This window comes from Manacus candei, unplaced genomic scaffold (assembly GCF_025592945.1).
Source record: "Manacus candei isolate 608988 ecotype Guabito, Panama unplaced genomic scaffold, ASM2559294v1 h1tg000018l, whole genome shotgun sequence".
NCBI lineage: Eukaryota > Metazoa > Chordata > Aves > Passeriformes > Pipridae > Manacus > Manacus candei.
Window position 1 is genome coordinate 17297192 of NW_026138066.1, and position 14844 is coordinate 17312035.

The 14844-nt window shown below is 39.5% G+C and overlaps 1 protein-coding gene across 9 annotated transcripts in view; it reads left to right on the plus strand.

Moving 5' to 3' along the window:
- Positions 1-14844, plus strand: part of ERC1 (ELKS/RAB6-interacting/CAST family member 1) — a 290099-nt gene that overhangs the window by 224304 nt on the left and 50951 nt on the right. For all 9 annotated transcript variants that reach the window (XM_051784916.1, XM_051784921.1, XM_051784922.1 and 6 more), the window contains one exon: positions 7725-7869. In XM_051784916.1, the coding sequence (XP_051640876.1) occupies positions 7725-7869 (145 nt within the window). The remainder of the gene's footprint in view (positions 1-7724; positions 7870-14844) is intronic.

Consider the following 14844-nt stretch of genomic DNA (forward strand, 5'->3'; position numbering starts at 1 on the left):
TCTCTTTCAGCAAGAGCCTGTCTTGTGTCAGCTTAAGCTGATTGTGAAACCACATGCTAACCTAAAGCTCAACCTGTACTTGACCATGTCCCAGGAAAAGAAATTAGAGCTGCCTTTCTTATAAGGCCATTTTTCAAAATCTGGTGGATGTATTCTGGTGGCCTGTATTGCCTGGATGAAAAGCATGCCTTAAATTTGTGCTCTATTCGCACTGCTCTTGAACTGCAGATGAAGAAAGAACGCCAGTTTCAGGACTGCCTTCTCAGAAAAGCCAGCTCTGTGGAACTCAAGAGCCTTGTAAGTACTTCTGTCTCTCATCCAGCTTCTGCACCAAGGGCTGGTAAAACAAGGAAAGTTGTCTTAAAAAAATGCTACATTTTATAGGGACAGATCTCCCTTAACATCAGGTGCCAGGATTGAAAGTTCCTTCTAAAATGTGCCATCTTCAAGAACTTTCACTCTTCACAGGCAAGTAGGTAAGGCTCGTGTACTATCGGTTTGGCAGCAGCCACTTTTTCACTGAAGGAATTCATCAATAAAAATTGTTCCGGAAATTAGTAGTGGGTTTGAAAGTTCCTCTGCGAAAGCCTTAGATTTTTTTTTCCTGGATATGCTGGCAGACACGGTAGGACTGTAGTGCAATTCTGAGTGCTCAGAGCTGAGACATGAGCTAGGCTAGGAATTGCAAATTTTTACCTCAGGTGCCAAAGTGGTAAAATTAAAATGGAAAGCTTAACTCAAAGAAGGGCTAAAACATTGATGTGAGAGGTAATATAAAATATTTATAGGACTGCTTGTGATTTTATCAAACATGTTGAGGGAAAGGACTTTGAAAGGCATTGCTTATTGATTATAGTAAGGATCGATGCTTCTGTGATCCTAGACAATTAGGATGTTAATGTGTGTAGGAAAATATATTATTGGTTTTGTTTTTTTTTTAACAAGGACAGTACAAGTGGTAATGCTTCCTGTGTCTGAGATTAGTGTTGATTATTATCACATCATTCATACAGTGGAAAATTAAAGGGGCATCACTTCTGTGACTACACAACTATATTCCCAAAGACTTTGTATTTTTATCTTGTTTTCCCATTGTGGTCACATGTATGCAATGGCATTAAAAAGGTGTATATTCAGGAGGCTTCAGTTTGCTGATGGCAAAAACCCACTTGTTTTCATCTCACTTGTTTTGCTTGAATTTTCAATTTCTTTTTTAGTAGCTGTGAGAGTGTAGATCAGGAGTGAGAAAGACTGCTGATATGCCATCCAGGCCAGGCAAAGGAAACATGCAGATTCAAGGACAGGAATGGAAGCAGTGTGGTATTATCCCTTTTGACTGAAGGTGTAAGTCTGTGTTTGGGAAATTAATTTGCAACCTGAGATTTGATTATTCCCAGCTGTAATTAAAAGGGTAGGTAGTACCTATTGCCAAGTTACATTTTTTTCCCACTCTCTTGCAGCAAGGGGTTGCTACTGTTTCTTTTGGATAAAAGTTTGCTCACTTTGGGATACTTTGAGATGCATCTTAAACACTGCAGAAATTACAGCCAGTGCAGAATTTGGCAACTTGCTTATTAAGTGAGGTACTGGTCTGTTAGCACCATGAAATGTCATTCACTGGTCTGACTGCCAATATTTTTCAAGGTTACTTTTAAGAACCAAATCGTGATACCCAGAGCAATGTGAGGACTGTCTCCTCCCTGCGAGGTACTGACAGGATGGTGGCTGGTAATGCCAGGATCTCAGGGTGATAGAAACTGGAATTTACTCTCCAGAGTAGTTCAGAGCAGTTAGAGTTTCTTAATTTTCTGAAGATGTTCTATAACCAGCAAAAAAGGTTGAGTTTGGAACTACCACTGCAGTGGCAGACATAGTTTATGACAAAAAGGATGATGCTGGCGCCAGCGGACCTGTCCCATTGGATCAGCGGCTTGGTGTGTTTTATTAATAATTACTTTTTAAGGGTTTATTAAGTGTGACCCACCCAAACACTGTCATTCTACCAAACCCATGAAATTACTAAATACCATGTCCTAGTGCTTTTATGTTCTAAGCTGTCGCCCGTCTGTCTGGATCTCATAATGCTGCAGTACTGCATCTGAAACTCTTTGCCTACTAGTTCTTTGTGTTGTTGTCACATCATGGGAGGGTTTTTAATTAATCTGCAAATAATATAGTTCTTCTTGTAATGGTGATTCACCAGGGTAACTTTTACAAATGTCTGTGATAGAAAAGCATTAAAAGCTTTTATCAGCCTTTTCTGTAGGCTGTGAGTAAATGCAGTGGGCAAAAATCAGACAGCTGAAACAAGTGCCAGTTCTTTCATTCTGTGGTGACTGATGCCCTTACTGTGAGTCAACAGTTTATGAAAAAGGAGAAAATTTCCATGTGTACTAAAGGCACAATAGCCACAATTACAGTTCATTTTAAAATGCCAGGTTGAAAATGCTGGCAGGTTAGTCATCCCTCACAGAAGAGCAACAGTCTCTGTTGAAGGAACTGACTGGATTGCTGTGAGATTATAGCTACCTGAGCTCTTCAAATTTGTGTTGGACTCTTAAATGTTGTAGTTTAATGCCAGTCAGAAGGAAAACAGATTTGATCTCTGTAATTCAGCTAGGCCTGATGGAATTATCCCAGTTCCTCTGTGACATTAAAATCAAAGCTGCTGCTGATCTCAATATTGCTTTTATATTATCTCATACACGCTTTCAGAAATACTCCACATAGGAAGAAATCTCATAATTTGAAATAAAATGTTATAGAACAATGTATTTATAACATTTCTACATGGACCGTGTGTTCTCTCTGGCATATGTAAACATATTCTTTTAATGAATATGTATGGTTTTGATGTTTTGAGGCATCATTAATTCAACACTGTTTGAAACCCTGTTATTCTTTCTAATTATACAGCTGATAAATATTCCAGTGTTATAACCCTGAGAACAGTACTGCAAGGTAAAAAATTGCTTTCTGTTGTGTTTTACCAAATGGATTCCTCTCCTTCACTAGGAAGGAGCTGTGAAGGAATTACATAGTCTCCTGAAACCAAGTGCTGTAGAAACCGATTTGAAAACATCTTGATTCTATTAGTATTTGTAAGCCAGAGGACAAAATTGGCTACCCTGATAGTTAAAACATTTTTAGTGTTGTGGATGAACCTTTTTTATTACTACTTATTGGATTTACCCTGCTACAGCTTATTATCCAGGAATCCAGCATATTAGTCTTGCAGTGCTGAGGGTTACTGAGTAGTTAGAAAGTCCCATGTCCCCATTTGCAGAAATATGTGGTGGTTCACCAAAGAGGAAAAAGAGGAATGAAACAAGACTGGTGAGTGCAGTACTCCCAGGAGATGTGTTATGGTTTTCACCACACTGCACACTGGGGTCTTTTGGTGCTAGTGGGAGTTGGTAACTGAATCTATATGAGCTGGAATTCCTTATTTTCTGAGTTCATTCAAATACTTGGTCACTCAAACTACCAAATCACTTATTTATCCTCACCCAAGCCATACAAGAAATCTCATCTGTGCTGTGCGTGTCTTTTTTTCTAGGGCCTCTGTAAGCACACATATGAGATCAAAGTACTCCAGAGGCAGCTCTACTGACATATAGCTATTCTGTAGCCATCTATTTTAAAAAGGCAAACCCATCTTTCTTTGCATTATTTTGTTAAGATTGCAAACAGAACAAATATGTTGATAATCATCTTCAGATTATATCTACCACTGTCTCTTAAGAATTGAACCCACTGGTCTTAGTACAGCTCCAGTCTGTATTGATCATGATCCACATTCACTGAAAGGCTTCAGCTTAAATAGAAGGAAAAAAATAAATCCTCCTCTTTTTATCCAGTTTGGAGTTAATCTTGAACCTGTTTTCAATAGATTTTTCTACACTATTTCCATTTCAGGTTTCCTTTGGTAATATTCAGTCTGTTATAAAGTCTGCTTACTTCTTGTGAGCTTCCACACAGCTCAGTGCGGCCTACAAAACCTGCCCAAATGGAGAGAGAAATAGGCAGTTTTCTCCTGCTGAGTTGATGTTGCCACAGCTACACTACTACCAGCACCTGAAATGCCTGAACTAACTTAAGTGAGCTGTGTCTGTTTAGTGACCTTGGCATTAGCCAGCATTTTAAAAGATCAACCACCTTGGGTTGTGCAGCAAGTGTGTGTTTTGCCTCCCTATGAGAACATTTCAGGACCCCCGGTTTCGTGAACCGAAGACAAGCAGTTTGCTGAAGAAGTTAAGCCTGTACCACTGACTGAGCCTCTGTGACTGACTGCAGCACTGCTGACAGATAGGTTTGTTCACATGCTACTAGCACCATTCACACAGCAGCCCATTTTCTCCTTCTTGCCACCTCATCTGTCTTACAGCATGTTCTTCTGGTCTCCCCGGGGATAACAGCTCTCAAGAAAGGAAACAAGTCACTTTTGTAGTGCTCTTCAGTCACAAACCTTGTCTTTTGCTTGGTGATGTTTGCTTTTTGTGATCTTTTAGAATCATTTTGGCAGTTCCAACCTCTGTTTAGAACAATAGCACGCCATTACAGACAGAGCTGACAGCGACACTTGCACTTCTCCCATATGAAACAATATACAGCTAGCTTGCAGAATTCAAAATGCAGCTACAATGCCCTTATCACGTCACATTTTTCTTTCTTTTGTTCAAACTTCATCTTGTTTCAGTTATAGAAAACAATCAGAAAGCCTTTCACCTTTCACCCCACTTCTTGACCAGCACCCCTGTCTCACTTTCTAAGGCGTGCTGGCAAAAATTTTTCCACAAAAAAAAAAAGTTATGGACTGTTATCCATATCTCATTTTCCTGGCCTTGAGGTTTTCATTTAAGAAGCAGAGATGGGCAGCAAAGGATTTGATTGCAGAAGGTATATGCCTTATGTGCTATTTGAGCACCTCCAATTTCCATACCAGAGTAATGGCCATATAGATAGTGTTACTGAGATATTCTTGGCTCTGGTCCTGAATCATCAGCAAGGATTGTGGGTTTACTATTAAAAGAATAAGTGTTTCTTTAGAATCAAAACAGATTACTCTAAAGCAAGTGAAAATGACCAGAGCTCCAAGCCAGCCTGTCTTTCCCAGGACACCGATAGCTAGAAAAAAGCAGAGGTCATGGATCATGTTCTGTCACTTCACTCTGTTGGTATTTTTCATGTTTCAGGCAGACATCCAAAATTGTACACTTTTCCACAAAGCAAAAGCAACAGAAACAAAATGGCAATAATAACACATCCACTAACCATCATTCCCACACCTACAATCTTGACACTACAACTGGGAATCTGATGTGCACCTTTTCCTTTCTTCTACTCTTTGCCTCCATGAAGTAATTAGAATATTTGTATTTCTTCATAGGATAAATGTATTTAGAATATCTTTCTATTATTCTCAAGTATCTGAAGAAATTTGCTTAACTTTGTGGTATTACATTTTGAAAGACAAGGAATAATTTAAGGAGCTAGTTTTTCTAGATATGATCTAGACAGGATCCAAGTACTCTCTAAACTGGATCTGTGAGATTTTTGATACTCTGGTAATTCATTTAAAGCAAGCCAACTCTGTTAGCATGTACAAGAGACATCTGTGTAAACCCAGAGAGAAATTCCACCTAAAGAAAGTCCATTGTGTGAGTCCATTCTACTGTCAGATGATGAACAATTTTGTCTGTTGAAACACATCTTTTCCTCTTGAAATACATGATTCTTTCTCATTTTTTGATACAGTGGCTTCATTTGGGATCCTGATAATAAACTTCTTTGTATTGATTGCTGCAGCAAAACTTGGGCTATGGCTGAAGTGACTGAGGAGACGAGGAGAGATCACCTCTTAGCAATTTTATTCTTATGCTCTAGTTTCTTCTGCTGTCCAGTGATAGAGGTCTTAAGGTTTCACTCACATAAATATTTCTAGGAGCTCAGTCACTGACTGGGATAAGAAGAAAACCAGGTCTTACACTGCTCACTCTCTTCTGACCTAAACCTGCAATATGTGAGAAAAAGTTTTTCTTCCATCCCAGCTGTTGCTCATCTGAAAGCAATCATCATCACTCGTGGGTGAATTTTCACCCATAGCAAACCTTCACACCTTTCAAGTGACAGCAGTAGTAGTATTTTTTATCAACTATAGAAAATGACAGGAGCTTATTAAATGTGGTGTCTAACTCATGAAACTCTCAGAGATCAACAGCCTCAGCACCTGTGGTTTCTGCTCCAGGGCTGAGTAGACAGCGTGCCTTTCACAGAACTGTGGGCAGATGTGCTGGGCTGGTTACTGCCAAGCTGGGTTGTAGGTTTATAGCCCTGAGCTGCTCCTCAGAGGCTACTGTTGTCTCAGATCTTTCAGCAGGGTGGCACATGTAGTTCTTTCCTGATACCATTCTATTAGAATGCTTTTCTTGCATCTTTAATGAAAGACTTCGGTGTGAAGGCAGTGTTATTAGTACAATAATTGCTACTAACATGATTAGCAGAATTGTTTTAGCACATTCGATTTTTTTTTTAAATCATTCTCTGAGATTATCAATATTAACATGCTTTTGTTTATAAACTACAGCATATAAAATTTTTTATTCATTGGGAATTTGAATTTTTTGCTGATTTACCTGTATTTTCAACTGAATTTTTAGGTGAAAGGTAGATAGGAAATCTGTAATATTCAGTTTGTCTTTCATCATCACTGCTGCATGATGTCATCTGTCACACCACCACCACCATAAATGGTTAGGACTTCATTTTGTTCCTTCTTTGTGAGGTGATGAGAGGTGGGACAAGCCACCCCTACCCTACTGGGCAATAAGGGCAAAGTTTGCTTTTATGTCCTGTTGCACATCCTGCACTAGATGGAGGTGAGAAGTAAGGTCAAAGGACGTACATAGTCGTTTTCCCTAACACAGAGCAATCCTCTGTGTTCATTTAAGAACTGTTGATTTATGGTCAGGGTAATTATCTCTGTCTCCTTTCTTCCCAGTATCTATAAAATATTTCTGAATTTTATTTGTAAGAGTTTTCTTTCTCTTTTGAAAGAGTGTGACAAGGTTGGTTTTCCAGAGCTAGTTATTATAGTGCTTGGGGCTCAAGATCTTGCTACAGAATGTTATTTATTCGTTGTTCACAAGAAAAGTCAAAGAATAGTTCAAGCATCCTTGAAGGCATCTATTTCAACATATGTTATGTAGCACAAAAATGTCACCATTTCCTTCTGGGAATATACTGTATTGTTTGAGAGATTTCAGTAAAATTGTCACATGCCACCTTTCTAAAATAGCTGCATGAATAGACAGTATAACCTAATGTAATTTAACACAGAAGTCATGATTCGCCCAGTATTTGTGGGTGTGTTCTCATAATCTGTTCTGGAAATGCTTAGAACGTTATAGAGAATGAAAGTGTTCAGCCAAAGCAATAGTTAATGTTAGTTATTAAAAACCGAGAAGCTGAGTGCAGAATAAGAACATATTTTAATATGTTTTTCTTATCCTATAAGCAACTATGTGGTATCAGCACAGTCATTTAGGGGGAGGTGGGTGGGTCTTGACTTCCTTTTCCACCAAGGGACATATAACTGTGACAAATGTATTTACTGCTGCTTTTCAGAGTTGCACACTGGTACAGCATCACAGTTCAACACTTTGTAAAGGCTTCCTCTCCATTTTGGAGGATAATAATGTCGTTTGTTTGGTTTTGGTTTTCAGACAAGAAGCCCTTCTTGCTGCCATTAGTGAAAAAGATGCCAATATTGCTCTGCTAGAGCTTTCATCCTCTAAGAAGAAGACCCAAGATGAAGTGGCTGCACTGAAACGAGAGAAAGACCGACTCGTGCAACAGCTCAAGCAGCAGGTGGGTAGAGGAGGGCTGGGAAAGGAACCGGTTAATAATCTGATGTAGGATTATCATCTTGATTTATGGAACTAATAACATATAATCCTGTCATATGTTGGGATAGAAAGTGCATAGACAACGATTTCAAACTAGCTACAGGTCATGAAGTCTGTGAAGCATAGTAGAGAAAGAAGAGGACTCAACATTGAGGGAAGTTTCTTTCTGTCCCTGAGTAGTAAATGTGGGATAGAATGTATAGGAAATTGTGAATGAAGAGAACATTGGCTATTATCCTCTAGAGGCATAAGTAATCACAGATTCAGGGAAAAGTAATGATCCTTCTCTTAGTGGTTTGTATTTGCCTTGTTGGTGAAGAAGCATAGATGGCAGAACATTCTCCTTGCTGTAGAGCTCAAATATGAACGTGTTAAGCCCACACAGTCTCTACTTTGATTTTTAAGCTGTGACAGGAGCACTATATGGGAATGCCAGCTCCTGGAGTAGACTTTAGGAGATCTCGTGCTTGTGAGGAGATTGGTCCTTTCCTGTTTCTAAGATATTTTTGTGTTGGTATACCAATTAGAAAAAGTATGATTCTATTCAAGCATTTAATACCGTATTTCAGTATTGAATGCAATGTGAAAAATATATTGCCAGTAAAACACAGAGAAAGCAAAAGGCATCCCTGGCAATAAGAGATTTAGGATCTGAAAAGATCTGTGTAGATTTTTCACTTCAGCACTTCTAGTGTTTTTTTCTGAGTTATTCCCTTGCCACATTCCTTGTAATAGCACATATGCTGCTGCCAATCCAGTATCAACTTCTTCAGTGCCACCATTTCTATCTTCATAAAGTTTTATGTGCAACATTTCATCTGTCAACCAGATGATTTCTGCTGCTGTCAAAGAATGTAAGACAAAAACAGGTCTGCTTTATGATAAGAGATTTCTCTGCTTCTTCCTTAGGAAACACAAGTAGGTTATTGGCCATATTGTTTAAGATAACAGTTATATATGGTTTAATTGAAGAATAGTAGTTTTGGAATTTTTTATACCACCTTCAGAATGAGCAAGAAGTATGGGTTACACTCTTGTATTATTTACTTCTGAGCAAGAGTTGTAATTGCTTTTGCTGGTCAGCCAGATGATCTTCTACTAAAACAGGATTCATAAATGCTCACAGAAATGTAAAGTACTTGTTTTCTTCATGTAATTGTCTGTTGGTGTAGCAGCCTTAATATATGTTACCACTCATTTGAAGAGAAATTAAAACTTTATTCTTAGTTCTTGTTGACCTAAGTTTAATGCAGGTGCTTTCATGCCCCTTGCCCTTTCCAGTTTCCTTCTGATTATCCTTTGTTGGTAGATGGAACAATCTTTAGTACTTTGTGGTGAGTTTTTTCCTGCTGAAAATTTGTGTATATTTAGTGTATTAAGGTTGTGCTTATTTGTAATGACTTAGGTTTCAGTTAAGTGATTTTTTTAAACATTGTTATGGTTCATATCATTATCTTTCAGTGCTATATATGTAGTATAAGTATAAAATCAAAGGTATTCTCCAATGCATCCTCAGTTCCCAAGGCAGGATATTTGTTTACATGTAAACAATCTAAACTATATAATTAAAAAATACCTGAGAAATATTTATGTGACCAAATAGAGATTTGACACATCCTCACTAAATTCTATCCTACATTTTAAGGATGTGTCATCTTTTATCCTTTTTTATGTACAGCTTTCAATACATTGAAGGAAAAGCTCTACAAAGATGTTTATAATAGGACAATAATAGTCACCACCTCTGTAAGTTTCAGGGAATCTGAAGTCCCATTTGTTTTTTTCAGTACCAGTAGTTTTGGTATATACTTTTCTGCACAAACTCAAATCACACCAACTTCGACAGTTCCAGAAATAGGAGATGGGTCAGAAGAGAAGGTGATGAGATTTTACAGTATCCTCATTACTGATGTAGTCAAGGGGAATCTCATTTTTCTACATGCTTTGCAAATATTCTGTGTACTTGGCCCTCGCAGTCCTCTTCAGTTTTTACAGGTCACCAGCCTCATATTTTCCACCAAAACAGCTATGCTGCTTCATCAGCTTAAGCTTTCTCTACATGGACCCTTTTCTGCATCTTGAGAACAAGGGTCCATCTGTGTTTGCCGGCTCCACAGAACCGTATCACATTTCAGGAACTTCCTAAAAGTTCAGCTGTAATTCTTAAATTTAGAGTTGAAATTGTGAATGAAAAAATCTTTCAGACTTGCACATATTGAACACAGCTGTTCAAAAAAAGGCAAGTGATGCCACTAATCAAGATATTCTGAAAGACTTGGAAAAACAGTTCTGGAACCCAAAAAGTTTATTCAACCATTCAGATCCAGAGCTGTGAGCCTGACCTCGCTAATCTCTGTTTCAGGACTGTTGAACTCCCTGATAAGTATTTGGTGTTTCCATCCATCCCAGTACTAGGAAATGCTTAGTCTTTGTGGTGGGAAAGCATCTCTTTCAGTTAGCGGGCAGACACAGTTGACTAAAAGATTCCCGTTTCCACATACGTAGGATGCAAATAGAAATGCTGAGCAATATCGGAAGGGGGTGGTTTGTGGGAAGAGTTATGCATGCTGTGGTACCATAGGTCTGATTGCTGAATCTCACTGCAAACTGGAAAGAGCTGGAAAGAGCTTCTGACATAGATAGTGCTTTAGGAAAGCAATTTTCTGACTATGCTGCAACAGTGAGTGTGAATGGATCCGAGCATGTAGGACAGGATTTGGATTATGCCTTTTCATTGCTTGTGCTGGTTACTATTGACTAACTTGCTGTTAACTGCCCTTTCTTAGAGTATAGAAAGATATAACACTCTCACAAAACAAAAACTTCTTCTAATAATTTCAGGTGATTTTTATTTATTTGAAAATATTGGCGAAGACACAGAGATTCATCAAGGAAAGGTTGCAAGGATTCTGGAGGATGCTGTGGCATTCCTCACTGTAACTCTCCTTTCTCCTTTCCCAACACTGTCACGTTCCCGGTCACTCACAGGGCAAGGGCACTGCTGCAAAAGAGAGGGAAGGAGTCCTGCCAAAGACATTTTGGTTCTTTAATTTCTCTAAGTATGTGCATTTAAGTTTGGATGAAGAGAGGCATTTTGGAAAGAGGATATGGCATCAATGTTGTTTTAATTTAGAGTTTCTAGGCTCTGAATTGCAGGAATGTGCCTCAATATAGAGACCATTTCCTAATGAGGCACTCGGCATTGACCAGGCTCTCCAGTAAATGGAGCTGCCTGTTTCATATTGGTTGTCAGTTTGTGTGAGGGATTTCCTCTATCATTGGAAAGGCAGGCCGATTGCAGGGCGAGGGTCACCAGCTAATGTGGTCCCAATTTACTTCCTCCCAGGGTACTTTGTCTCCGTGGGTAGTTCATGGAGAAGCAGTGGTTGGGAGGCTGCTTCACCAGAGGGGACCAGGGCTGATGCAAGAGAGCAGAGCTGGAGGTTGTCTAACCAGGTCCAGATGTCGCGCGGCGAGCGCCAGCCCGTGCGCTCGGGTTGTGCGCCCTGGAGGAGCCCCCGCCATGTGTGTCACACTGGAATTCACAGGGGCCCAAGGAGCCTTGGCCTGCTTTGTGGCAGCACATCCGCTGCTCATCTGTTAGAAAGTTGCCTGTTTGCCATTTATTCCTTCCCTTGTTGAGCTAAGTTTTAAGGATCGGGATATATTTATTGCAGTGGAGCAAAGCACTGCTCTTCGACTTTGAGTGGTAAAGGGAAGGCATATCTGAATGGCCTGAGGTTTTCCTGTCTGTGGGCTTTGAGCCTTAAATGCTTGGGGTTTTCTGCTAGGAGCTGTTTGTAGCAAAGGCTGTCATTTTCTGTATTTGTACAGTGTCTAGCACAGTGGGGGCCTGACCTGACCAGCATCTCTAGGCATGGCCATGCCATAAATGCAAAGTAATGGTGTTAAAATTTTTAGGAGGCTCTGAACAGTATTAGGGTCTGTTTTCTGAGAGCATGGAGCATTATTCAAATGAATTGTTTGTAAATTACCGTATTCACTTGTACTATTATATAATATTTCATAATTATTATGGGTTCTTTTATAATAGCAGGATTTACCAGGAACTAGCTTGGCTCAGTGTTGTTGATGACAGGATATCAAAATTTTCATTTTAAGTGGTGCAACTTCAGGTTAGATTAGTACTGGGTACATTTTTATTATGCTGCCTTTTCCTAAATAAAAGTTATTTTCAGATCAGTTCCTCAGTCCTTTATGAACATGTTGAGTTTTCATCCTGTACTTCAACATGCTCACAGAACCAACTAACATAAGCTTTCTCCACGTATTTCATGAACATATATTTCCATCTATCATGCAAACTGTTAGTGAAAAATACTGAATAGTAATGAGCTCTGTGGAACCCACTTGATTTATCCAGTTACACGTGTACACTGTTCTTAAAGACTGTAAGTGAAGGAGACCTTCAGTCTTGGAAAGTCTTTTCTATGACTTGTCTGTCTATCATTTTATGTAATCTGTAATGTTACTTACTGCAATTCAAGATCATTCCTATTTTTTCTATGTCTTATGGGAAAAAAAGGCTTTCATGTTCTTGCCATAGACACACTTGCTGTTTGTTTACACTAGACTTAGTGAAAAGAGTTCCTTTCTTTTTTAATGAAGGGAGATAAGAAACCTCCTGCTATTGGAAGTGTGGGTTATGTAGTCAGTTTACTTGCCTTTCAGAGGAATCTTTTATACCTGTCATTCCCTTCTACTTCTATATCCTCATCAAGATTGTTCCTTCCTCTGTGGGCCAGCATGAATTTGAGAGATTGTTATTTACCATTCCCACAAATGGAGAGGAACTATTTGGCGATGGCTAGTAATAATAATAGTTAGCATTTATACAATATATAATATATATTTTATCTAGCCATGCAAGTGCCCAAGCTGTTTTCCCTGTGCTACTTTGTGCCTCTTCCCTATAGGACTTTGACTGACTTTATGAAGCCAAGGTACTGCAAAGACTGGTTTTCCAAGTAAATGTGGTTCATGGGATCATGGGAAAAAGAAAAGAATTTTAGATTCCAGAATAGCTTCTCCCTCCAAAAATGCTATTTTCCCACTGTTACTTGCTTCCCTGGAAACCCTGCACACTGACACCTGACACTCCTCTGCTGTGAACTTTTCCAAAGTGAAGTTCCACTAGTTGGAGTCATTTCTGTTTATAACAAGAGAATGTAAAACAGGTCAAAGGAGACTGACAGGCAAGCATTTTCCTCTTACTGCCATGGAGCTGTATCAGCATGACCACACTGCTGGCAGTTTTTATTACCACCCTGCCTGATGAAATAATATAGATTGAGAGAGGCATTCAGTTAGCTCTTTGCTTGCCCTGATTTGAAACCATGTCTGATGAGAGTGATCGCCCTGTTAGCAAGCAAATTTCTTCTTCAGATGACATGGATACAATCACTGCAGGTAATTGCTAAATGTGGTGGTTTCTTCTGTAACAGAACCACTGTTGTTCTCTAAGAAGTCTCAGCAGTGTGACAGTCCCCTCTGAAATTCAGTGAGGGGAGGTTTCTCCCAAACCAGGAGGCAACTTGGCAAGTTTAGGAAGATTTATGTAAGTTGTCTTGAGGGTGGTGGTGTTGGCTTTTTTATAGATGAGAAAGAAAAGTTAATATTTGAAATGAGTGATGAGATTCAGGGCACTTGGATCCATCTTTGTTTATTGATCTCTTCACCACGGTACCCATACTTGCACTAGCAAGAGTCCAAATAGATGCAAAAGTGGGGAAGGAAAACCTGTGCAATAAGAAAGTAAAGAACAGGCAGATGAGTTCTAAGGGATCATGTTTAAGGCATCATGATTTCTGCATGTATTGGTTAGAACAGAAGGCAAACTGTGAATTCTGGTGTTCTCTGGATGCCAGGTTAACCTGTTTGAAACAGCTACAGATTAATGCACTTTACCAGAAACTTTTCAAGGAAGAGTGAAACATTTCAGAACTATTATCACTTATAGGGGTCTTGTTACATAAATAGTGCACTCACAGCCTCATTTGTATACTGCATGGTCTGTAGAGTCAGTGTAAAGTCATCTTTTTTCAGATTCTTGTACCACCACTATCTGGAGGGTCAATTGCAGCTTTTCAATTACTGGCTTTAATATACAAAAGTGCCAAAATATGTAGTTTTTATGGCATATTCTTAGCTGTACTAACAGGGTAGCTGGCATATATGTGAGCAGGCCAAAGTGGGGGAAATCACTCTGTACACTTCCTGTTCAGGAAGCTGTTGGACTAGAAACAGAAGAAACTTCTGGCCGAAGTGAATATATATTCACTAATTGGCTCTCATCAAGCATTGCCAGCTGTCAAATTTAAGCATCGTGGCTTTTGTCGAAGGCCTGTAATCCACCTAGATTATCAATCACAGCGTTGCTTGTTTTGCCAGGCTTTGCTCCTCAGTAATTGTTTCTGTCAAGGGGGAAGTTTCTGCCAGGAGCAGACCCCAGCACCCTGACAGCAGCCGAGCAGGCACAGAAAGCAAGGCTTTGTCATGCCCTTGAGCAGCGCTTCCTGAACAGAGCACAAGAAGTCCTTGCAGATTAAAAGAAAGCACCTTCTCCCTGCCATGTGTTCCAGACTTTTTTCCCATCATTTTTAATCATCTGTTAGCGCAGTAACAGCACTCAGTGCAGCGTCAGCAGTCTTTTTGGGGGCAGCATTTCGCTTCTCTGTGGTATTACTTATACTCCCATTCCCCTCTCCTTCCTCCTTTTACCCTTACCCTTTGCCTCTGGTATGACTAAATAATAATGTATGTTCAGGTGAGCTCTTTGCTGTCGCTGACCTCACAGTGCCAGCCTGTTGGCTCTGCTGTAAACAACCATGTCTGCTTTCTGCTTGTACCCTCACTCATTTCTCAGCCTGTTCTTTTTGGGGTATTGCAGTGGCAGCTATGGAGGTTTGCTTGAAGG